Source organism: Schistocerca piceifrons, chromosome 1, assembly GCF_021461385.2.
Source record: "Schistocerca piceifrons isolate TAMUIC-IGC-003096 chromosome 1, iqSchPice1.1, whole genome shotgun sequence".
NCBI lineage: Eukaryota > Metazoa > Arthropoda > Insecta > Orthoptera > Acrididae > Schistocerca > Schistocerca piceifrons.
The window spans coordinates 619,400,639-619,426,848 of record NC_060138.1 but is presented as its reverse complement, the minus strand read 5'-3'; the positions used below and the strand labels follow the sequence as shown (position 1 = coordinate 619,426,848).

Genomic DNA, 26,210 nt, shown 5'->3' with positions numbered 1-26,210 from the left:
ACATTGAAAATTTGTGTTGGACCATGACTTGAACCTGGATTTCCTGTTGGCTGCGAGTGATCACCTTAAAACCATTTTGGGTATCCATGCATGTTTCACAACCAGACCCAAACTTCTAAATGTGGCTGTCCACACATAATTAACTTGCATTCGTACACTTACTGTAATTCCGGTACAGGGGAGACATTTAATCAAAAGTTGCTAGCCTCATAGTGGCAGAAAAACATGATATTGCAGTGCCTATGTTTGTAAGAAGTATGATGCAATGTTCCTTTGGACATGCATTTCACAGTTGTTGCCTGTATTCACAACTGCAAACACGTTTCCTATATATCATAATGACTGTAGTGACCGCAATGCCTGTTCCTTGAGACATCCTTGCATGTCCGAAGGAACATTGCATTGTACTTCTACATCTACATCTATACTCTGCTAACCACAGTGAAGTGCATGGAAGAGGGTGCACCCCTTTCTACCAATTAATCAGGTTTCTAATCATTCCATTTGTGTGAGGAGTGAAGGAGGAATGATTGTCTGAATGCCTGTGTTTGTACTGTTATTATTCTAATCTTGTTGTGGTACCTACGTGTGTGGCTTTGTGTGACCTATGTGCCATAGGCAGTTGTTGCATATACCTAGAGACATCACTGGATGACGGTTCTTGAAACTTTGTTGGTAGACTTTCTCGGGATCTTTGCATCTATCTTCAAGAGTCCGCCAGTTCAGCTTCTTCAACATTCCTGTGATACTCTCCCAAGGGTCAAGCAAATCTGAGACCATTCATGAAGCCCCCATTAGTCCTATTTGGTAGAGGTACTGCAGACTAGAGCAACATTCTAGAATGGGTCATAAGAATGATTTGCACTTCCCCAGTATTTTACCAATAAACCGAAGTCTACAACCTACTTGAGCCATGATACCATCCGATTTACACACAACTAAGCCTGTGTCATCATTCTATTTAACATCTCTATGAAGTGTTAGACCCACGTATTTGTAAGGGTTGGGCGATTCCAACTGTGACTCACTGGTATTATGGTCATAAGATACTTCTTTCTTTCTTTCTTTCTTTCTTTCTCTCTCTCTCTCTCTCTCTTTTTAAGTGCACAGTTTTACATTTCTGAACATTTAAAGCAAATTGCCAATCTTTGCACCATTTGATATCTTATCAAGATCTGACTGAAAATTTATACAGTTTCTTTCAGACAGTACTTCATTATAGATAACAGCATCATCTGCAAAATGCCTGAAGTTACTACTAATATCATCCACAAGGTCATTAATATACAACGAAAACAGCAAGATCCAAACACACTTCCTGGGGCACACCAAAAGTTACTTCTATATCTGACAATCAATCTCCATCCAAGATAACATGCTGCATCCACCCTACCAAAAAGTTCTCAATCCAGTCGCAAATTTCATGTTGCCCCATATGATCGTACTTTTGACAATAAGCATAGTTATGGTACCGAGTCAAATACTTTTCAGAAATCAAGAAATACTCCTACCTGACTGCCTTAATCCAAGCTTTCAGTGTGTCATGTCAGAAAATTGCAAATTGTTTCACATGTTTGATGTTTTCAGAATCCATGCTAGTTGGCATGAAGGAGGTCATTCTGTTCGAGGTACTTCATTATGTTCAGCCCAAAATACGTTCTAAGATTCTACAACAAAGCAATGTCACTTATCCTGGAAAGTAGTTTTGTGGATCACTTCTACTGTCCTTTTGCTTTACTACCCTCAATTTCAGTTTCTGTCTGATTCACAAAGGACAGGACACCAACATCAGTGCCACTAACAGCCTTTACATAACACACAGAATTTCTTTGGGTTTTGTGAAAGACCATTTCACAATATTCTGCAATGATAGTCATTGAGGGCTTCAGGCATTACTCTCGTAAGAGCCAAATGCATTTTATGCAGCATCTCTCTATCTATAGTCATATGCATTGTTTTACACCTATTATGCAGTAGTATCTGTTTCTTTAGAACTTTTTTTCCAGTGATTCCATATCATGGAGAATCCCTCCCATTATGAATTGTTCTCCGGGTATGCATCTAACCAGTGCATGATCAACTATTCTTTTACTTGAGCCATAGTTCCTCTAAATACTCCTGCCCTGTGGTGAATTTTTCAAGTTCCTCACTGAGACATGACACCACTGAGCTTTCATCTAGTTTAATGAACATATATATCTTTCTGGTTGTTTTAGTTGTTCTTTCATAATCATTGTTAGCCAACAGAATCACAGTCACTGGTACCAGCATCAATGTGGAGGTCCTCAGAAAGATCAGGTCTATTTTTTGTCATTAGACCCAACATACCTCCACCATCAGTGGGGTTATGAACTATCTGTACTTGGCAGCTTTCAGAGAAGGCATTTACGATGTCTTATCATGCCCACAACTAACAAAACTTTGATTTTACAAACTGATTGTAAGATGATTATAGTCTCCACTGATGATTTCAGAATGATCGCGGAAGTTACGTACAAGCAAACTGAGGTTTTATCTAAAATTTTCGGTTACATTAGGAGGTGAGTCTGGTGACTGATAAAAGGGTCAAATTACCACTTTATGCCCACACCTGATTCTGAGTCTTGCCCAATCAATCTCACATGTAACTTCAATTCCTATCTCGGTGGATTTGGGTTTATTGTCTACTGCAACAAATATGCCATACCCATTTTCCATAAGTCTATCTTTCTGATATACATTTAAATTTCTCCCAAAATCTCACTGCTGTAAATTTCAGGTTACAATGAGCTTTCCGTATCTAGTATTATATGAGCTTCACTGCTTTTTGGGAATACTTCAAAAGATGGACTTTGTTGAGAATGCTTCAGCAGTTAACCGCTAGGATTTTAATACTTTCACCTGTGGGAGGCATTCCTTTTGATCTTACATTGATGCTTATGGGTTACTTACAGCTGTTACTACATGGGTTAGCTGGAGAGTTGCCTAAAGTAAAAAACATTGTGTATACCTCATACAGAGTCAGCTGCTTAGGTAGCAGCCTCTGATGTATAATGTATGCCTTACCAATTTAGGGGAACCCTACAACCCTCAACCCTAAGGCGGAAGTTGAGGAAGTCACAGGTTGCCTTGTAGAAGTCTCTGGTTCAGTACTTCCACTTGACTCAGAACCAATGGGTCAGATCAGTTATAGCGACAATGCTGCAAATTGAGAACTGGTCTTCTCACTATACTCTGCCAGTATGCTGAAATGATCCAATTACAACCTCGAAGTCCAGAACACAGGCATAATTAGTTCCGTGCACCACAATATGCAGTTGGTTGCACATTCTTCCTTCAATGGCTGCCAAAACAGCCTCTTCAACATGTTGCATGAGGCCCCCAGGCATACACACTGAGTGCATCTGGTGTCCTTTCCTGTCCTGCGAGAAAAATTTGACAGAACACTGAAAGACCTAAGTCAAAATGTGGCACATGGAGGAATAGACAACATTCCCTCATAATTCTTAAAATACTTGGGACAATATGGTGATGAAACCATTCCACTTGGTATGCAAGATATATGATACAAGCAAGATATCCAAAGACTTCAAGAAGAAGTCCATTACAAATAAGGCAGATTCTAATATGTGTGAATATTACCAACCCATCAGCTTAATCAGACGCAGCTGCCAAATACTGATACAAATTATTTATAGAACAATGAAGAGACTAGTCGCTGATCTCAGGGCAGATCAGTTTGGACTACAAAGGAATGTAAGAATACATGAGGTAATACTGACTTATTTTAGAAGATAAACTAAGAAAATCCAAACCTATTTTAATGCCTTAGCAGATTTTGAGATGTTTTGACAATACTGATTGGAATGCATTCTACGAAATTCTAAAGGCAGTTGAGACAAAGAATACAAAAAGAAATGTTATCTACAATTAGCAGAGAAATGAGATTGCTGTTACAGAGTTGAAGGACACAAAAGGGAACCAATAGTTAGGAAGGAAATGATAGAATTGCCCATGTTATTCAATTTGTACACTGAGTATGAGTAAGGGAAAACCAAGAAGAAATGTGGAAAGAAGACTGAAGTTCAAGGACAAGAAAAACTTCGAGGTTTGCCAGTAAAACTGTCGCTCTGCAGCAACAGTGATAGTTAAACAGAATGGTAGTGTCCTGAAAAGAGGTTACGAGATGAATAACAAAAGTAAAACAAGTATAAAGGAATGCAATCAAATTAAACTAGACAATAGTGAGGGAATTAGATCAGGAAATGAGACACTGAAAGCAGTAGATGAGTTCTGCTATTTGGGCAGTAAAATGACTGACATGGCAGAAGCAGAGAGGATATAAAATATAAACTGGCAGCAGCAATAAAAGCATTTCTGAAAAAGATAAATTTGTTAACTTCTAATATAAATTAGAAATTTAGGAAATCTTTCCTACAATTTTTGACTGCAGTGTAGCCATTGAAGGAAGTGAAGTGGGAAGAGAACAGAAGCTTTTAAAGCACAAGCATATTGAAATTTAGACTGGTAGATCTGTTCAAAAGGAAAGAGGATAGAAGCTTTTGAAATATGGTGCTGAAGAAGAATAATGAAAATTAGATGGACAGAGCTCAAAATTAATGACATGGTTCCAAATTAAATGGGAAAGAAAAGAAATTTATCGCACAACTAGACTAAAAGAAAGAATTGGTTGATAGCACACATCATGAGGCATCAAGAAACTGTCACTTTGGTAATGGAGAAAATTAATTGTACAAAGGGACCATGGCTTGACTACAAAGCAGGTTCAAATGAATGTAGGTAGCAGTAGTTGCGCAGAGATAGATTTGTGTGGAGAGCTGAATAAAATAAATCTTTGCATTGAAGATAACATCAAAAACTACTGCCCGAGATGAACTAATTTCCATGATGAAAATTAAATTTGCGAATTGGGTCTGATTTCTTTGATGAATTTTATTTGCACATTTTGTTCCATATTTTTCTTTTACTCATATTTGTTTTCTTTTATGGCTAAACACAACTGATTACTGTTTTTTTTCCACTTTACAGTGGTTTAGTTTTACATTTTGAGTTGGGCTTGGAAATACATATGGAGACAACAACCAATGATGATATGAAGAACAGAAATTTGAATACAAATCTACTCTGAAGTCCCATGATTTCTGAAAGAGAATTCATTTCATGTTTCTTTATTTGTAGTGTTTAGATTATTTCTTGCGTACTGGAATATTCTGCACAGCCTTCTTTGATGTAAAAATCTTTGCTCAAGTTAAAATGAAGTTTCATTTGTTTTTGTGACTGTTGTAGTACAGAAACTGTGAATGCATAACTTAAGTTTTATCTGTAGTAATGTTTTCTAAATATGTCATACATGTCTGCTGTTGTATAATGTAGTGTATCTTTACAGAACCTATTGTTAAAATTTTGAAATTGACTACACAAACCTGGGTAAGAGTACTCTTTGCAGCTGACAAAAGTATGCACGACAGGAATGCAGCTACACCAGAAAGTGCATTGTGACATGCACTGGTGTTGTTCTAAAAACATTTTCATGAATACATTTAAGTCAAAATTATAGCTGTGACAGACCTGCCGATACTCGAGCAATATAGATGTGTCAACCAAAACTTGCAGTACCACCCACTGGCATTGACCTGTGACGTAACTGTGCCATGTTGTGTGACAGTGTGGTGTATTAGAAATTGACCATGTTTGCAGAAGCGGTGATGTGAGTATGTGGTGGCATTCCAAGGTGGGACATTTATGTTTCTAAAATGTTTGTAAGTGATTCAATGAACAGCTTGAATGCTGTTCATAAGAATAATATTGGAAATCTTTGTGGCAGTTCATCAGTGACTTATTTTTATGTTGGCAGTTATGGGCAATAGATTCATTTTCCTGTTTGGAATTATTAGCACAGTGTGTTGTTTATGGTTGGAGATATACTTTTATGTTTTGTTTCTTGTTAGTTTTTTGATGTAATGAATTTCATGAGGAGGTCACTATATGCCACACTGGAGGATGATATGGACACTATGATTAAATCCTTACAATTGTCACATTTAATTGCCGATATGTGAAGTGTCATGTTTGTGGAGAAGGTATGAGACTGACCATAGTTGCTGCATCTCAGACCACGGATCATATGTTGTGCTTTCAATGATGCATCTCAGACCAGGGACCATATGTGGTGCTGTCAATGGGACAACAGTTGGCGTTCTGGAAGGGTTCTTGGTTTCAGAATGCTAGGGTGGCCATTTGAGAAATTGTGCTAATGACATATTGTTTTAGCTATCATTCATCAACTGAGGTTTCTGCTCACGAGATGGGCATCAGCAATCGACATTGTTAGATTGGTTTTCTTTTCCTAGGAAGGTGTGTGTGGAATTTGATAAGTAAAAGGGTATAAGGGTACACTTCGGGATTTCAGGTGCTCTAGCTGACATTTTGAGTCTGTGATGGCATAGATAAAGTTTGGGAGAGTGTAAGTGTGTTGTGGGAACATGGGTATAGGGAGCTGTTGTTTCATGTGCAGGGTTTTCTGAATGGTTGTTAGGGTGGTATGTAGATGGGTAAAACAGGTTTAACTGAGGAATAAATCGAGGAGTGGACTGCTGTTGCATCTCATTCATTGTCTGTTTATAGAGACTGGTGTATCAGAATTGTAAGTGGAATTTAAGAATTACTGGATTGGTGCTTGTACTAATACACTGGTAGGATTCTGGAGAGAGGGGGCGGGTGTTAAATCTGTGACAGGGGGAAAGAGACGTTCTCCAACCTTGCAGTCTCATCCAGATGAGTACTGTTGGAGGAAGAATGCACCGGATTATTTCTGTTCGTTTAAGAGCATGTTCATGGTTATAGGGAAAATGTGTAGGCCGAAGGACGTAAGTTGAATAGATGGGGCGAAGTGTTTCACTGAGTTCGGGTTGATTTGTAAAGATTGATTTTTGGTTTGGTTTGTTATTTGGTGGTGTTTGATTGGGTGTGGGGAAGGCTTGGAGGTAGTGTGGGCTGAGGATTGTTGTAGGTTATTTTGTTTGGAATGTTTTGCGTTTTTTTTTTTTTTGTCCCCCTCCAAAGGTGTGATCAATAATATTTTTTTGCTAGTTATGCTTTTATTTGGGTAGTGTGTTTACAACAGGTATTAGCAGGTTGGAAGATGGTAGTTTGGAGGGGGAAGATTGGGAGGAATGCGCGGCATTTATCGTTTTGTGTGTTTGTGTGGGGATAGAATGCACACATAATTGTTTGTTTCTTGTATATCAAAATTTGTATTAATCCAATTTTCTATGAATTTTTGGGTTGCATTGTTAGCCGTAAGTAATTATGTTTGTTTGTCATTGGTAGGTAGCGAGGAATTTGTTTCAACTACATTGGTAAGATTAGTTTTTCGATATTAGCTCTATGAGTTTTGGTTTTGTGGTACCGCAGTCTTCATTTTAGCTACACAGCATAGGTGAAGTGTTCAATACTGGATTCGTGAAGCTGTGTGTGGTTTTGTGGTATCATGGACTAGGTTCAAGTTATACAGGTCAAATGATATTTCCGGCACTGATTTTGTAGCTATTTGTGTTCATGGTACTGCAGACTTCAGCTGAGCTTAACAGATCAAGTGAAATTTCTGATACCCATTTTTCTTCAGGTTTTCTAATAGAAGTTTAGTTGACATGTGGAATAATCGGGACTACTGCCAGATGTTTTTGTCACTATGGCACAACATTTCGGCCACGTAACTCGTTGCCTTCTTCAGGTGCTACCTGAGACAGCCGTATTGGAGGATCTTGTCCAGTATTCATGCCCAGAGGGCACTGGGTGCTCGCTCACTGTCCTTGACCAGCGCATGGAATCTAGGTTTTACAATGCACAATGCACTTACAGATTGTGCTGTGCAGCCAAGACTAATGATCCATTCTCTTAATGTCTATTCTGACATACCTATCTCTCCTACTTTTCAAACTTCACAGCAGCTCTCCTGTATATATTGCCAGATGGGATACTACAGAGAAATGGCTAACACACAGTCTAGGAGATCTTTTCAGAAAGAATTTTTCAGTCTTCTGTGGAGCTATGCAGCTTTTTGAAGCTTCCTAGTAGATTAAAACTGTGTGTCACACTGGGATCCAAACACACAACAGGCAATGCTTTTACCGAATGAGCTATCAATTCAAGATCCATACTGAAACCCCCCCCATGAACCATAGACCTTGCCGTTGGTGGGGAGGCTTGCGTGCCTCAGCGACACAGATAGCCATACCGTAGGTGCAACCACAACGGAGGGGTATCTGTTGAGAGGCCAGACAAATGTATGGTTCCTGAAGAGGGGCAGCAGCCTTTTCAGTAGTTGCCGGGGCAACAGTTTGGATGATTGACTGATCTGGCCTTGTAACACTAACCAAAACGGCCTTGCTGTGGTGGTAATGCAAACGGCTGAAAGCAAGGGGAAACTACGACCATAATTTTTCCCGAGGGCATGCAGCTTTACTGTATGGATAAATGATGATGGTGTCCTCTTGAGTAAAATATTCCGGAGGTAAAATAGTCGCCCATTTGGATCTCCGGGCGGGGACTACTCAGGAGGACTTCGTAATCAGGAGAAAGAATACCGGCGTTCTACGGATCGGAGCGTGGAATGTCAGATCCCTTAATCGGGCAGGTAGATAAGAAAATTTAAAAAGGGAAATGGATAGATTAAAGTTAGATATAGTGGGAATTAGCGAAGTTCGGTGGCAGGAGGAACAAGACTTTTGGTCAGGTGAATACAGGGTTATAAATACAAAATCAAATAAGGGTAATGCAGGAGTAGGTTTAATAATGAATAAAAAAAATAGGAGTTCAGGTAAGCTACTGCAAACAACATAGTGAACGCATTATTGTGGCCAAGATAGACACGAAACCCACACCTACAACAGTAGTACAAGTCTATATGCCAACTAGCTCTGCAGATGACGAAGAAATTGAAGAAATGTATGATGAGATAAAAGAAATTATTCAGATAGTGAAGGGAGACGAAAATTTAATAGTCATGGGTGACTGGAATTCGACAGTAGGAAAAGGAAGAGAAGGAAACGTAGTAGGTGAATATGGATTGGGGCTAAGAAATGAAAGAGGAAGCCGCCTGGTAGAATTGTACACAGAACACTACTTAATCATAGATAACACTTGGTTCAAGAATCATAAAAGGAGGTTGTATACATGGAAGAACACTGGAGATACTGACAAGTTTCAGATAGATTATATAATGGTAAGACAGAGATTTAGGAACCAGGTTTTAAATTGTAGGACATTTCCAGGGGCAGCTGTGGACTTTGACCACAATCTATTGTTTATGAACTGTAGATTAAAACTGAAGAAACTGCAAAAAGGTGGTAATTTGAGGAGATGGGACCTGGATAAACTGAAAGAACCAGAGGTTGTAGAGAGTTTCAGGAAGAGCATAAAGGAACAATTGACAAGAATGGGGGAAAGAAATACAGTAGAAGAAGAATGGATAGCTTTGAGGGATAAAGTGGTGAAGTGGTGAAGGCAGCAGAGGACCAAGTAGGTAAAAAGACGAGGGATAGTAGAAATCCTTGGGTGAAAGAAGAAATACTGAATTTAATTGAGATCGACAGGAAAAGCAAAATGGCTAAGCAGGGATGGCTAGAGGACAAATGTAAGGATCTAGAGGCTTACCTCACTAGGGGTAAGATAGATACTGCCTACAGGAAAATTAGAGAGACCTTTGGAGAAAAGAGAAACACTTGTATGAATATCAAGGGCTCAGATGGAAACCCAGTTCTAAGCAAAGTAGGGAAAGCAGAAAGGTGGAAGGAGTATATAGAGGGTCTATACAGGGGCGATGTTCTTGAGGACAATATTATGGAAATGGATGAGGAGGTAGATGAAGATGAAATGGGAGATATGATACTGGGTGAAGAGTTTGACAGAGCACTGAAAGACCTAAGTCGAAACAAGGCCCCGCGAGTAGACAACATTCCATTAGAACTACTGACGGCCTTGGGAGAGCCAGTCCTCTACCATCTGGTGAGCAAAATGTATGAGACAGGCGAAATACCCTCAGACTTCAAGAAGAATATAATAATTCCAATCCCAAAGAAAGCAGGTGTTGACATATGTGAAAATTACCAAACTGATCGGGGAAGATCAGTTTGGATTTCGTAGAAAAATGCGAACACGTGAGGCAATACTGACCCTACGACTTATCTTAGAAGCTAGATTAAGAAAAGTCAAACCTACATTTCTAGCATTTGTAGACTTGGAGAAAGTTAATGACAATGTTGACTGGAATAATCTCTTTCAAATTCTGAAGGTGGCAGGGGTAAAATACAGGGAGCGAAAGGCTATTAACAATTTGTACAGAAACCAGATGGCAGTTATAAGAGTCGAGGGACATGAAAGGGAAGCAGTGGTTGGGAAGGGAGTGAGACAGGGTTGTAGCCTCTCCCCGATGTTATTCAATCTGTATATTGAGCAAGCAGTAAAGGAAACAAAAGAAAAATTTGGGGTAGGTATTAAAATCCATGGAGAAGAAATAAAAACTTTGAGGTTCGCCGATGACATTGTAATTCTGTCAGAGACAGCAAAGGACCTGGAAGAGCAGCTGAACAGAATGGACAGTGTCTTGAAAGGAGGATATAAGATGAACATCAACAAAAGCAAAACGAGGATAATGGAACGTAGTTGAATTAAATCGGGCGATTCTGAGGGAATTAGATTATGAAATGAGACACTTAAAGTAGTAAAGGAGTTTTGCTACTTGGGGAGCAAAGTAACTGATGATGGTCGAAGCAGAGAGGTTATAAAATGTAGACTGGCAACAGCAAGGAAAGCGTTTCTGAAGAAGAGAAATTTGTTAACATCGAGTATAGATTTAAATGTCAGGAAGTCATTTCTGAAAGTATTTGTATGGAGTGTAGCCATGTATGGAAGTGAAACATGGACGATAAATAGTTCAGACAAGATGAGAATAGAAGTCTTTGAAATGTGGTGCTACAGAAGAATGCTGAAGATTAGATGGGTAGATCACGTAACTAATGAGGAAGTATTGAATAGGATTGGGGAGAAGAGTAGTTTGTGGCACAACTTGACTAGAAGAAGGGATCGGTTGGTAGGACATGTTCTGAGGCATCAAGGGATCACCAATTTAGTATTGGAGGGCAGTGTGGAGGGTAAAAGTCATAGAGGGAGACCAAGAGATGAGTACACTAAACAGATTCAGAAGGATCGAGGTTGCAGTAAGTACTGGGAGATGAAGCTTGCACAGGATAGAGTAGCATGGAGAGCTGCATCAAACCAGTCCCAGGACTGAAGACCACAACAACAACAACTGAACCATTTGTTTACTTGACAGATAGCAAATAGAAAATGAGGTCAGTGACACACTTCTGATACATTACCACAAGCAGAACTGAGTGGAAACTATCAAGGCCAGACTGAATCAGCAATTAGTCATCAAATGTGTATGATGTGCAACGCATTTGGTAATTAATGGTGGACAACATGCTAACTACATTATTACTTTATTATTCATACTTAAGCAAGATCACTGACATAAAACTGGCATATCAAAACTGCGGAAAATTTATGCTTTGGTGGAAGTTACTATGGTCAGACTAATTCTGTTATTAATTGCATTCCACGTTGCTTAATCTGAGTGTGTAGTGTACTCCATCAACTGACTTTGGAACAAATAAATAACTCTAAATACAACCTTTTTTTTTTGTAATTAATTGGAAGAGGGACATACTGACCTTGCTGATGCCACCCATCTGGTTTCAGCCATGATGTCATCAAAATAGTGACCTAAATCACTCATCAGAATCTAACATGTGCCACACACATGCCATAACAAGACTTATAATTATCCTCCTAACATGCGAATCAGCTTTCAACCTGACATATCCTTAACTATGCTATACATCAGTCTGCTAGCACAAACAAGATTTTATATTCACATTCTTTAGCATCACCAACACCCAACCAAATATCATCTTCAGGTCTGACTGCATATTTAGTATGCAAAACCACATCTACTATGTTTCTAGATACTATTTGTATGTTTATTTTTTTAAATGATCTAATGAAGATGTCAATTCATTGAGGGGAGAGGACAAATTGGAACATGTTGAACTCAAAATGTTACAATGTAAGGGTGCAACAATGGTTTGGATCACGTTGCATACTAGAGTTAAATAGGTGTGGTGGTGATGGTGAGTGTACTGCAGATCGTCATGCTGCTGTGGGCACTTTTTTTGTATGAAGATTAGGTTCACAGATTGCAATGTAGAGCTACTTGTTAGCCGTAAGTAATTATGTTTGTTTGTCATTGGTAGGTAGCGAGGAATTTGTTTCAACTACATTGGTAAGATTAGTTTTTCGATATTAGCTCTATGAGTTTTGGTTTTGTGGTACCGCAGTCTTCATTTTAGCTACACAGCATAGGTGAAGTGTTCAATACTGGATTCGTGAAGCTGTGTGTGGTTTTGTGGTATCATGGACTAGGTTCAAGTTATACAGGTCAAATGATATTTCCGGCACTGATTTTGTAGCTATTTGTGTTCATGGTACTGCAGACTTCAGCTGAGCTTAACAGATCAAGTGAAATTTCTGATACCCATTTTTCTTCAGGTTTTCTAATAGAAGTTTAGTTGACATGTGGAATAATCGGGACTACTGCCAGATGTTTTTGTCACTATGGCACAACATTTCGGCCACGTAACTCGTTGCCTTCTTCAGGTGCTACCTGAGACAGCCGTATTGGAGGATCTTGTCCAGTATTCATGCCCAGAGGGCACTGGGTGCTCGCTCAATGTCCTTGACCAGCGCATGGAATCTAGGTTTTACAATGCACAATGCACTTACAGATTGTGCTGTGCAGCCAAGACTAATGATCCATTCTCTTAATGTCTATTCTGACATACCTATCTCTCCTACTTTTCAAACTTCACAGCAGCTCTCCTGTATATATTGCCAGATGGGATACTACAGAGAAATGGCTAACACACAGTCTAGGAGATCTTTTCAGAAAGAATTTTTCAGTCTTCTGTGGAGCTATGCAGCTTTTTGAAGCTTCCTAGTAGATTAAAACTGTGTGTCACACTGGGATCCAAACACACAACAGGCAATGCTTTTACCGAATGAGCTATCAATTCAAGATCCATACTGAAACCCCCCCCATGAACCATAGACCTTGCCGTTGGTGGGGAGGCTTGCGTGCCTCAGCGACACAGATAGCCATACCGTAGGTGCAACCACAACGGAGGGGTATCTGTTGAGAGGCCAGACAAATGTATGGTTCCTGAAGAGGGGCAGCAGCCTTTTCAGTAGTTGCCGGGGCAACAGTTTGGATGATTGACTGATCTGGCCTTGTAACACTAACCAAAACGGCCTTGCTGTGGTGGTACTGCAAACGGCTGAAAGCAAGGGGAAACTACGACCATAATTTTTCCCGAGGGCATGCAGCTTTACTGTATGGATAAATGATGATGGTGTCCTCTTGAGTAAAATATTCCGGAGGTAAAATAGTCGCCCATTTGGATCTCCGGGCGGGGACTACTCAGGAGGACTTCGTAATCAGGAGAAAGAATACCGGCGTTCTACGGATCGGAGCGTGGAATGTCAGATCCCTTAATCGGGCAGGTAGATAAGAAAATTTAAAAAGGGAAATGGATAGATTAAAGTTAGATATAGTGGGAATTAGCGAAGTTCGGTGGCAGGAGGAACAAGACTTTTGGTCAGGTGAATACAGGGTTATAAATACAAAATCAAATAAGGGTAATGCAGGAGTAGGTTTAATAATGAATAAAAAAAATAGGAGTTCAGGTAAGCTACTGCAAACAACATAGTGAACGCATTATTGTGGCCAAGATAGACACGAAACCCACACCTACAACAGTAGTACAAGTCTATATGCCAACTAGCTCTGCAGATGACGAAGAAATTGAAGAAATGTATGATGAGATAAAAGAAATTATTCAGATAGTGAAGGGAGCCGAAAATTTAATAGTCATGGGTGACTGGAATTCGACAGTAGGAAAAGGAAGAGAAGGAAACGTAGTAGGTGAATATGGATTGGGGCTAAGAAATGAAAGAGGAAGCCGCCTGGTAGAATTGTACACAGAACACTACTTAATCATAGCTAACACTTGGTTCAAGAATCATAAAAGGAGGTTGTATACATGGAAGAACACTGGAGATACTGACAAGTTTCAGATAGATTATATAATGGTAAGACAGAGATTTAGGAACCAGGTTTTAAATTGTAGGACATTTCCAGGGGCAGCTGTGGACTTTGACCACAATCTATTGTTTATGAACTGTAGATTAAAACTGAAGAAACTGCAAAAAGGTGGTAATTTGAGGAGATGGGACCTGGATAAACTGAAAGAACCAGAGGTTGTAGAGAGTTTCAGGAAGAGCATAAAGGAACAATTGACAAGAATGGGGGAAAGAAATACAGTAGAAGAAGAATGGATAGCTTTGAGGGATGAAGTGGTGAAGTGGTGAAGGCAGCAGAGGACCAAGTAGGTAAAAAGACGAGGGATAGTAGAAATCCTTGGGTGAAAGAAGAAATACTGAATTTAATTGAGATCGACAGGAAAAGCAAAATGGCTAAGCAGGGATGGCTAGAGGACAAATGTAAGGATCTAGAGGCTTACCTCACTAGGGGTAAGATAGATACTGCCTACAGGAAAATTAGAGAGACCTTTGGAGAAAAGAGAAACACTTGTATGAATATCAAGGGCTCAGATGGAAACCCAGTTCTAAGCAAAGTAGGGAAAGCAGAAAGGTGGAAGGAGTATATAGAGGGTCTATACAGGGGCGATGTTCTTGAGGACAATATTATGGAAATGAATGAGGAGGTAGATGAAGATGAAATGGGAGATATGATACTGGGTGAAGAGTTTGACAGAGCACTGAAAGACCTAAGTCGAAACAAGGCCCCGCGAGTAGACAACATTCCATTAGAACTACTGACGGCCTTGGGAGAGCCAGTCCTCTACCATCTGGTGAGCAAAATGTATGAGACAGGCGAAATACCCTCAGACTTCAAGAAGAATATAATAATTCCAATCGCAAAGAAAGCAGGTGTTGACATATGTGAAAATTACCAAACTGATCGGGGAAGATCAGTTTGGATTTCGTAGAAAAATGCGAACACGTGAGGCAATACTGACCCTACGACTTATCTTAGAAGCTAGATTAAGAAAAGTCAAACCTACATTTCTAGCATTTGTAGACTTGGAGAAAGTTAATGACAATGTTGACTGGAATAATCTCTTTCAAATTCTGAAGGTGGCAGGGGTAAAATACAGGGAGCGAAAGGCTATTAACAATTTGTACAGAAACCAGATGGCAGTTATAAGAGTCGAGGGACATGAAAGGGAAGCAGTGGTTGGGAAGGGAGTGAGACAGGGTTGTAGCCTCTCCCCGATGTTATTCAATCTGTATATTGAGCAAGCAGTAAAGGAAACAAAAGAAAAATTTGGGGTAGGTATTAAAATCCATGGAGAAGAAATAAAAACTTTGAGGTTCGCCGATGACATTGTAATTCTGTCAGAGACAGCAAAGGACCTGGAAGAGCAGCTGAACAGAATGGACAGTGTCTTGAAAGGAGGATATAAGATGAACATCAACAAAAGCAAAACGAGGATAATGGAACGTAGTTGAATTAAATCGGGCGATTCTGAGGGAATTAGATTATGAAATGAGACACTTAAAGTAGTAAAGGAGTTTTGCTACTTGGGGAGCAAAGTAACTGATGATGGTCGAAGCAGAGAGGTTATAAAATGTAGACTGGCAACAGCAAGGAAAGCGTTTCTGAAGAAGAGAAATTTGTTAACATCGAGTATAGATTTAAATGTCAGGAAGTCATTTCTGAAAGTATTTGTATGGAGTGTAGCCATGTATGGAAGTGAAACATGGACGATAAATAGTTCAGACAAGATGAGAATAGAAGTCTTTGAAATGTGGTGCTACAGAAGAATGCTGAAGATTAGATGGGTAGATCACGTAACTAATGAGGAAGTATTGAATAGGATTGGGGAGAAGAGTAGTTTGTGGCACAACTTGACTAGAAGAAGGGATCGGTTGGTAGGACATGTTCTGAGGCATCAAGGGATCACCAATTTAGTATTGGAGGGCAGTGTGGAGGGTAAAAGTCATAGAGGGAGACCAAGAGATGAGTACACTAAACAGATTCAGAAGGATCGAGGTTGCAGTAAGTACTGGGAGATGAAGCTTGCACAGGATAGAGTAGCATGGAGAGCTGCATCAAACCAGTCTCAGGACTGAAGACCACAACAACAACAACTGAACCATTTGTTTACTTGACAGATAGCAAATAGAAAATGAGGTCAGTGACACACTTCTGATACATTACCACAAGCAGAACTGAGTGGAAACTATCAAGGCCAGACTGAATCAGCAATTAGTCATCAAATGTGTATGATGTGCAACGCATTTGGTAATTAATGGTGGACAACATGCTAACTACATTATTACTTTATTATTCATACTTAAGCAAGATCACTGACATAAAACTGGCATATCAAAACTGTGGAAAATTTATGCTTTGGTGGAAGTTACTATGGTCAGACTAATTCTGTTATTAATTGCATTCCACGTTGCTTAATCTGAGTGTGTAGTGTACTCCATCAACTGACTTTGGAACAAATAAATAACTCTAAATACAACCTTTTTTTTGTAATTAATTGGAAGAGGGACATACTGACCTTGCTGATGCCACCCATCTGGTTTCAGCCATGATGTCATCAAAATAGTGACCTAAATCACTCATCAGAATCTAACATGTGCCACACACATGCCATAACAAGACTTATAATTATCCTCCTAACATGCGAATCAGCTTTCAACCTGACATATCCTTAACTATGCTATACATCAGTCTGCTAGCACAAACAAGATTTTATATTCACATTCTTTAGCATCACCAACACCCAACCAAATATCATCTTCAGGTCTGACTGCATATTTAGTATGCAAAACCACATCTACTATGTTTCTAGATACTATTTGTATGTTTATTTTTTTAAATGATCTAATGAAGATGTCAATTCATTGAGGGGAGAGGACAAATTGGAACATGTTGAACTCAAAATGTTACAATGTAAGGGTGCAACAATGGTTTGGATCACGTTGCATACTAGAGTTAAATAGGTGTGGTGGTGATGGTGAGTGTACTGCAGATCGTCATGCTGCTGTGGGCACTTTTTTTGTATGAAGATTAGGTTCACAGATTGCAATGTAGAGCTACTTGTTAGCCGTAAGTAATTATGTTTGTTTGTCATTGGTAGGTAGCGAGGAATTTGTTTCAACTACATTGGTAAGATTAGTTTTTCGATATTAGCTCTATGAGTTTTGGTTTTGTGGTACCGCAGTCTTCATTTTAGCTACACAGCATAGGTGAAGTGTTCAATACTGGATTCGTGAAGCTGTGTGTGGTTTTGTGGTATCATGGACTAGGTTCAAGTTATACAGGTCAAATGATATTTCCGGCACTGATTTTGTAGCTATTTGTGTTCATGGTACTGCAGACTTCAGCTGAGCTTAACAGATCAAGTGAAATTTCTGATACCCATTTTTCTTCAGGTTTTCTAATAGAAGTTTAGTTGACATGTGGAATAATCGGGACTACTGCCAGATGTTTTTGTCACTATGGCACAACATTTCGGCCACGTAACTCGTTGCCTTCTTCAGGTGCTACCTGAGACAGCCGTATTGGAGGATCTTGTCCAGTATTCATGCCCAGAGGGCACTGGGTGCTCGCTCAATGTCCTTGACCAGCGCATGGAATCTAGGTTTTACAATGCACAATGCACTTACAGATTGTGCTGTGCAGCCAAGACTAATGATCCATTCTCTTAATGTCTATTCTGACATACCTATCTCTCCTACTTTTCAAACTTCACAGCAGCTCTCCTGTATATATTGCCAGATGGGATACTACAGAGAAATGGCTAACACACAGTCTAGGAGATCTTTTCAGAAAGAATTTTTCAGTCTTCTGTGGAGCTATGCAGCTTTTTGAAGCTTCCTAGTAGATTAAAACTGTGTGTCACACTGGGATCCAAACACACAACAGGCAATGCTTTTACCGAATGAGCTATCAATTCAAGATCCATACTGAAACCCCCCCCATGAACCATAGACCTTGCCGTTGGTGGGGAGGCTTGCGTGCCTCAGCGACACAGATAGCCATACCGTAGGTGCAACCACAACGGAGGGGTATCTGTTGAGAGGCCAGACAAATGTATGGTTCCTGAAGAGGGGCAGCAGCCTTTTCAGTAGTTGCCGGGGCAACAGTTTGGATGATTGACTGATCTGGCCTTGTAACACTAACCAAAACGGCCTTGCTGTGGTGGTACTGCAAACGGCTGAAAGCAAGGGGAAACTACGACCATAATTTTTCCCGAGGGCATGCAGCTTTACTGTATGGATAAATGATGATGGTGTCCTCTTGAGTAAAATATTCCGGAGGTAAAATAGTCGCCCATTTGGATCTCCGGGCGGGGACTACTCAGGAGGACTTCGTAATCAGGAGAAAGAATACCGGCGTTCTACGGATCGGAGCGTGGAATGTCAGATCCCTTAATCGGGCAGGTAGATAAGAAAATTTAAAAAGGGAAATGGATAGATTAAAGTTAGATATAGTGGGAATTAGCGAAGTTCGGTGGCAGGAGGAACAAGACTTTTGGTCAGGTGAATACAGGGTTATAAATACAAAATCAAATAAGGGTAATGCAGGAGTAGGTTTAATAATGAATAAAAAAAATAGGAGTTCAGGTAAGCTACTGCAAACAACATAGTGAACGCATTATTGTGGCCAAGATAGACACGAAACCCACACCTACAACAGTAGTACAAGTCTATATGCCAACTAGCTCTACAGATGACGAAGAAATTGAAGAAATGTATGATGAGATAAAAGAAATTATTCAGATAGTGAAGGGAGCCGAAAATTTAATAGTCATGGGTGACTGGAATTCGACAGTAGGAAAAGGAAGAGAAGGAAACGTAGTAGGTGAATATGGATTGGGGCTAAGAAATGAAAGAGGAAGCCGCCTGGTAGAATTGTACACAGAACACTACTTAATCATAGCTAACACTTGGTTCAAGAATCATAAAAGGAGGTTGTATACATGGAAGAACACTGGAGATACTGACAAGTTTCAGATAGATTATATAATGGTAAGACAGAGATTTAGGAACCAGGTTTTAAATTGTAGGACATTTCCAGGGGCAGCTGTGGACTTTGACCACAATCTATTGTTTATGAACTGTAGATTAAAACTGAAGAAACTACAAAAAGGTGGTAATTTGAGGAGATGGGACCTGGATAAACTGAAAGAACCAGAGGTTGTAGAGAGTTTCAGGAAGAGCATAAAGGAACAATTGACAAGAATGGGGGAAAGAAATACAGTAGAAGAAGAATGGATAGCTTTGAGGGATGAAGTGGTGAAGTGGTGAAGGCAGCAGAGGACCAAGTAGGTAAAAAGACGAGGGATAGTAGAAATCCTTGGGTGAAAGAAGAAATACTGAATTTAATTGAGATCGACAGGAAAAGCAAAATGGCTAAGCAGGGATGGCTAGAGGACAAATGTAAGGATCTAGAGGCTTACCTCACTAGGGGTAAGATAGATACTGCCTACAGGAAAATTAGAGAGACCTTTGGAGAAAAGAGAAACACTTGTATGAATATCAAGGGCTCAGATGGAAACCCAGTTCTAAGCAAAGTAGGGAAAGCAGAAAGGTGGAAGGAGTATATAGAGGGTCTATACAGGGGCGATGTTCTTGAGGACAATATTATGGAAATGAATGAGGAGGTAGATGAAGATGAAATGGGAGATATGATACTGGGTGAAGAGTTTGACAGAGCACTGAAAGACCTAAGTCGAAACAAGGCCCCGCGAGTAGACAACATTCCATTAGAACTACTGACGGCCTTGGGAGAGCCAGTCCTCTACCATCTGGTGAGCAAAATGTATGAGACAGGCGAAATACCCTCAGACTTCAAGAAGAATATAATAATTCCAATCCCAAAGAAAGCAGGTGTTGACATATGTGAAAATTACCAAACTGATCGGGGAAGATCAGTTTGGATTTCGTAGAAAAATGCGAACACGTGAGGCAATACTGACCCTACGACTTATCTTAGAAGCTAGATTAAGAAAAGTCAAACCTACATTTCTAGCATTTGTAGACTTGGAGAAAGTTAATGACAATGTTGACTGGAATAATCTCTTTCAAATTCTGAAGGTGGCAGGGGTAAAATACAGGGAGCGAAAGGCTATTAACAATTTGTACAGAAACCAGATGGCAGTTATAAGAGTCGAGGGACATGAAAGGGAAGCAGTGGTTGGGAAGGGAGTGAGACAGGGTTGTAGCCTCTCCCCGATGTTATTCAATCTGTATATTGAGCAAGCAGTAAAGGAAACAAAAGAAAAATTTGGGGTAGGTATTAAAATCCATGGAGAAGAAATAAAAACTTTGAGGTTCGCCGATGACATTGTAATTCTGTCAGAGACAGCAAAGGACCTGGAAGAGCAGCTGAACAGAATGGACAGTGTCTTGAAAGGAGGATATAAGATGAACATCAACAAAAGCAAAACGAGGATAATGGAACGTAGTTGAATTAAATCGGGCGATTCTGAGGGAATTAGATTATGAAATGAGACACTTAAAGTAGTAAAGGAGTTTTGCTACTTGGGGAGCAAAGTAACTGATGATGGTCGAAGCAGAGAGGTTATAAAATGTAGACTGGCAACAGCAAGGAAAGCGTTTCTGAAGAAGAGAAATTTGTTAACATCGAGTATAGATTTAAATGTCAGGAAGTCATTTCTGAAAGTATTTGTATGGAGTGTAGCCATGTATGGAAGTGAAACATGGACGATAAATAGTTCAGACAAGATGAGAATAGAAGTCTTTGAAATGTGGTGCTACAGAAGAATGCTGAAGATTAGATGGGTAGATCACGTAACTAATGAGGAAGTATTGAATAGGATTGGGGAGAAGAGTAGTTTGTGGCACAACTTGACTAGAAGAAGGGATCGGTTGGTAGGACATGTTCTGAGGCATCAAGGGATCACCAATTTAGTATTGGAGGGCAGTGTGGAGGGTAAAAGTCATAGAGGGAGACCAAGAGATGAGTACACTAAACAGATTCAGAAGGATCGAGGTTGCAGTAAGTACTGGGAGATGAAGCTTGCACAGGATAGAGTAGCATGGAGAGCTGCATCAAACCAGTCTCAGGACTGAAGACCACAACAACAACAACTGAACCATTTGTTTACTTGACAGATAGCAAATAGAAAATGAGGTCAGTGACACACTTCTGATACATTACCACAAGCAGAACTGAGTGGAAACTATCAAGGCCAGACTGAATCAGCAATTAGTCATCAAATGTGTATGATGTGCAACGCATTTGGTAATTAATGGTGGACAACATGCTAACTACATTATTACTTTATTATTCATACTTAAGCAAGATCACTGACATAAAACTGGCATATCAAAACTGTGGAAAATTTATGCTTTGGTGGAAGTTACTATGGTCAGACTAATTCTGTTATTAATTGCATTCCACGTTGCTTAATCTGAGTGTGTAGTGTACTCCATCAACTGACTTTGGAACAAATAAATAACTCTAAATACAACCTTTTTTTTTGTAATTAATTGGAAGAGGGACATACTGACCTTGCTGATGCCACCCATCTGGTTTCAGCCATGATGTCATCAAAATAGTGACCTAAATCACTCATCAGAATCTAACATGTGCCACACACATGCCATAACAAGACTTATAATTATCCTCCTAACATGCGAATCAGCTTTCAACCTGACATATCCTTAACTATGCTATACATCAGTCTGCTAGCACAAACAAGATTTTATATTCACATTCTTTAGCATCACCAACACCCAACCAAATATCATCTTCAGGTCTGACTGCATATTTAGTATGCAAAACCACATCTACTATGTTTCTAGATACTATTTGTATGTTTATTTTTTTAAATGATCTAATGAAGATGTCAATTCATTGAGGGGAGAGGACAAATTGGAACAAGTTGAACTCAAAATGTTACAATGTAAGGGTGCAACAATGGTTTGGATCACGTTGCATACTAGAGTTAAATAGGTGTGGTGGTGATGGTGAGTGTACTGCAGATCGTCATGCTGCTGTGGGCACTTTTTTTGTATGAAGATTAGGTTCACAGATTGCAATGTAGAGCTACTTCTCCCACCCTCCCTCCCTCCAAAATGAAGTTGTAATGAAAGATTCATTCTTACAACCTGTCACGGACTGTATGAAATAGGTAAATAACTTGTTGACAATAAACATCTAAACAAGGGAACTCATAAGATCAAATGTTCTGCGAACATTAGCAGTGTTTCATAAATGCAGGCTTACTAACACAAGCAGCACTCATGTTAAACTTAGGCCAGCTTAGTAAGCAGCCACCCAAAAAGTTAAAAATACAACTGACTGTAAAGATTCCAGGTGCACTGAATTCCACCATACTTTGATGAAAGGCTTACATGTATAGCTGTCTTTTTGTTGTGCAATTCAATGTCTCCCTGTATAATGAGCACCAATCTATCCTTTTTTCATAGTGTCAATATCTTGTTACTCAACTATTTAACATAAACTAAAATAGACATAAGTACATATTAAACTTCTTAAGAGCATACCTTGCTATTGATAACAGCAACTAAAGCAGCATAAACATGAGTAAAAGTGGGTGATGCAGCTTGGGCCTGTATAATAGACCGACACAACAATCCTCGGCCCCTAACAATATTTTCTCGAAGAAGTTCCCGAACAATTTTACCGATATTTCCCGTGTTAACTTTGTTGATGTGGCCATGAATAGACTTTTTAAGAGCCTCCCAAGCCAATCTCTGATAAGCAGCACTTGTTTTGTCTGTTATTTGGGCTTGCATCATTCTCAGTTTAGCTGGAGGGATATATGCACCTCCAGTTTTTGATGTAATCATATCGAGGGATTTTTTCTGCGGTGCTGGAGCTGCCGGTGGTTCCATTGTCACGTTTGCACTTTCGGTGGCTGTCGATTCACTAGTGGGTTTTGATCTGTTATCCAATACAGTACTACTGTCTTTCTTGGGGCTGCGATGGTCACTTCTCCTACTACTGTCTCTATAGTCAGTGTGTTTACTGCCAGCGTTTTTCTTATCTTTCCTGTCTGTATACGACTTGCCTGAATAGCAATCGCTATTTCTATATTCAGACCTCTTAAACCTGAAATTTTCGCCGTTATCATGGAAACTACGTGTATCTGAATAATATCTCTCATAACCGTCTTTGTCAGCCGAATAGTGTCTGTCGGAATCGCGTCTTTCACTTCGTTCATGACTGCTACCATACCTGTCTCTCATAGTCCTCGAATCTTCGTAGCGCCTGCTTCTACCTGAACCATTCTGCTCTGTCCTGCTGTACTGGTGGTTTTGTGTTTCATCATCAGCGAACGAAGCACTGCAATCCCTACTTCTGCTATTGCGTTCTTTATCCTTATACCTTGACCCTGAATTATTGCGGCGACTTTTATACTGATTTTCCCTTGTATCCTCTTCATGTCTTTTCTGTTTGCTTTTTTCGCTGTCTTCTTTCCGGTAAGTATCTGAACTCCTTCCGTCTTTGTCCGATAAACGATACGTCGCAGTTTCATTGCGGCTCATTGTGTCTGTTGCTTTCACTGACAAGTAAACTGTATAATCTGTAACACCATAACCAATGGAGGCCTACACCATACTCTTGAGATTACAAACATTCAATACTACGGTGCTCTGACACAGCATACGAAAAATTCGCATCAGTACGACGCTACTTATAATACTTCTAAACAACTTCTCGACAACAACACGCACGGAAGCACAACAGGACACACCACTAACATCAACAACATTGCAATTGCAAAGAATTTAAGACACAGATATCTATACAACCTCCGGGAATGAACACAAATGTCATATCCAATGCGTGCAACCACAGCCTCGATTTTGCTACCTACTGCGTCAGCAGCGCGCGAAGCGGTCAGTAAGTAAAACAGTTCGGTGCGATCGTGAAAGCAAAAGCAAGCAGCAGTTATTTTGGTTTGTACAATGGTTTTTACAAATGGGGGCATAGGGTACCGCAATAAATTGCAGCAACAACAAGAAGAAGGTACCACATCTGGCCTTTTTTTAGGTTTCCTAAGACCCTGAGAGGTAGACACCACAATATTACTAAACTGTATCGTCAGGATTCGCTTGGAAACAACATTTATATTGATAATTAATGTTTCGCCTTTGCAGCAGAAACTGGCTAGTGAAAAAAGACCCTGTTTACCTTTATGATAATGTTAAGTTTTGTTCGCTACACGCTGAACAAAATCAGCTCATGAATGCAAACAATAATAAACTAGTGTGGAATGCTGTAACCACATTGTTTGACTTCCCAAGTAAGCCATCTCAACTGACGAAGGAGAGTAAACTGCCATAAAGGTTCAATAATCTGTCTAAAGCAGTAAAACATTCCTATGGCACAGAAGCAGCGAGTTCAACTCTCCATATTTCAACGCCAGAATCATCATCACAGACCTGTTTTGACGATGAAGTGATAAAGTTAAGGGCAGTTATTCTTGTCTAGAAAAAGCGTGTGGAGTATCAGATCGCTAGCCTTCGTGCGAAACTGTTACGGAACAAGGAAAGTGCCTATCATTTTAAGTACAGACAGCAACAGAAACTGTATCAGAAGGATCAAGTGAAGACTATAGGAACCCTATACTTAAAAAAAGATGCCCTTGACTTATTGTTAAGCCAGATTAGCATGCCATCTGCAAGATGGAAAGACGAAAATAAGCTGTTTGCGCTAAATTTATTATATTACAGCACTCAGGCATACAGATTCTGTCAGGATGTTTTAAGTTTCCATCAGTGCGTACATTACAGAGGTACGTGGAAGGTATACAAATAAAATGTGGAGTAAGTGACAATATGTTCCACCTTTTAAAGCAGAAGGTTCAGCATTTCTCCAGTACTGATAATCTAGTGCATATGTCATTGTATGTAAGTCTCTTAACGGCAAATTTAACATTTGACAGCACTTCTCTCAGTGTTATTTGCTCCGAGGACTTGGGATTTACACTCACAGTATATTTCTTCCACTATTTGGCAGATGCTTGTCCCTCTTAGAATAATATAAAGATGAAGATCGTACTTGTGACAACAGGCGACAATGACTAAAACACAGTATGCCTACAGAACGACAAATGTGGCATCGATCCCTTTTGCACGTGCTTCTTACCTGTGTATCTATGTGTTTATATTCCTTTGACATCAACATGGTAATCTGCAGTTCTATCCAAACTCACAGGTATTTCTTCACGAATGTATTGTAACGTGCCACTGGATTCATTATTTTTATCCCTACTTGCGCTTATTGTAGAATCATTTTTAGAAACATCTATGTCTTCTGATATTACACTAACTCTTGGAGGCAAAAAAAATAGTTAAAATATTCCGTAAATCACATAGGTAAGGGATTCTTGGAGCGCTAGTGCCTCTCCGGCTGTCAAACGGTGACAACTTTTACAGCAGTGAGTGTCGCGATTGTTAGACTGTGATGTGTACTGAGAGAAATTTACTGCACCACGAAAACACCTGGCTGCATTGACGTTTCGAACCAGAAATTAATATTAAGTGATCATACCATTCTGAAAGTAACTGTTAATATGTGTACTACGCTGGGCTACTCCCCTATCGCTTGCCTATTCTCATTTCACTTGCTTTCTTTGTTATTTTTTGTTTGTTTTTATATTTGCTGCTGGAATTTACATATTTTTATAGTTAATGGTATTAAAGAGATGAATAGAGCAAGCAGGTTCAACATGATGTAGGTTGCGGTAAGTATCACAGTCTAACATAGACTGTGGTAAGTATTCTGAGGTGAAGCGGCTTGCACAAAGTAGAGTAGTGTGGAGAGCTGCATTATATCAGTCTTTGGACAACAACATTGTCAAGCTGATGATTGTCACTGTTTAAATAGTCTACTGTTCCTTGCCCATTACGTTCGTTAAAAAAAGAAGCGAGAGTCTCCATAATGTAAATATATGGTAAAGGTAGAGTATCTAAGCTCTTAAACAGGGGAATACAGTAGTTTCTAGGTTTACATCATTCTTTAATCTAATGGCCTTTTTTGTATTCTG

The 26,210-nt window shown here is 39.6% G+C and overlaps 1 protein-coding gene across 1 annotated transcript in view; it reads right to left on the bottom strand.

Annotated features, from left to right (window-relative positions):
• Nucleotides 1-23,976, bottom strand: part of LOC124804238 (pre-mRNA-splicing factor CWC22 homolog) — a 141,071-nt gene extending 117,095 nt beyond the window's left edge. Inside the window, exon 1 of the mRNA XM_047264737.1 lies at nucleotides 22,699-23,976. Within this exon, the coding sequence (XP_047120693.1) occupies nucleotides 22,699-23,703 (1,005 nt within the window). The 5' untranslated portion in view covers nucleotides 23,704-23,976. The remainder of the gene's footprint in view (nucleotides 1-22,698) is intronic.
• Nucleotides 23,977-26,210: the final 2,234 nt, after the last annotated feature.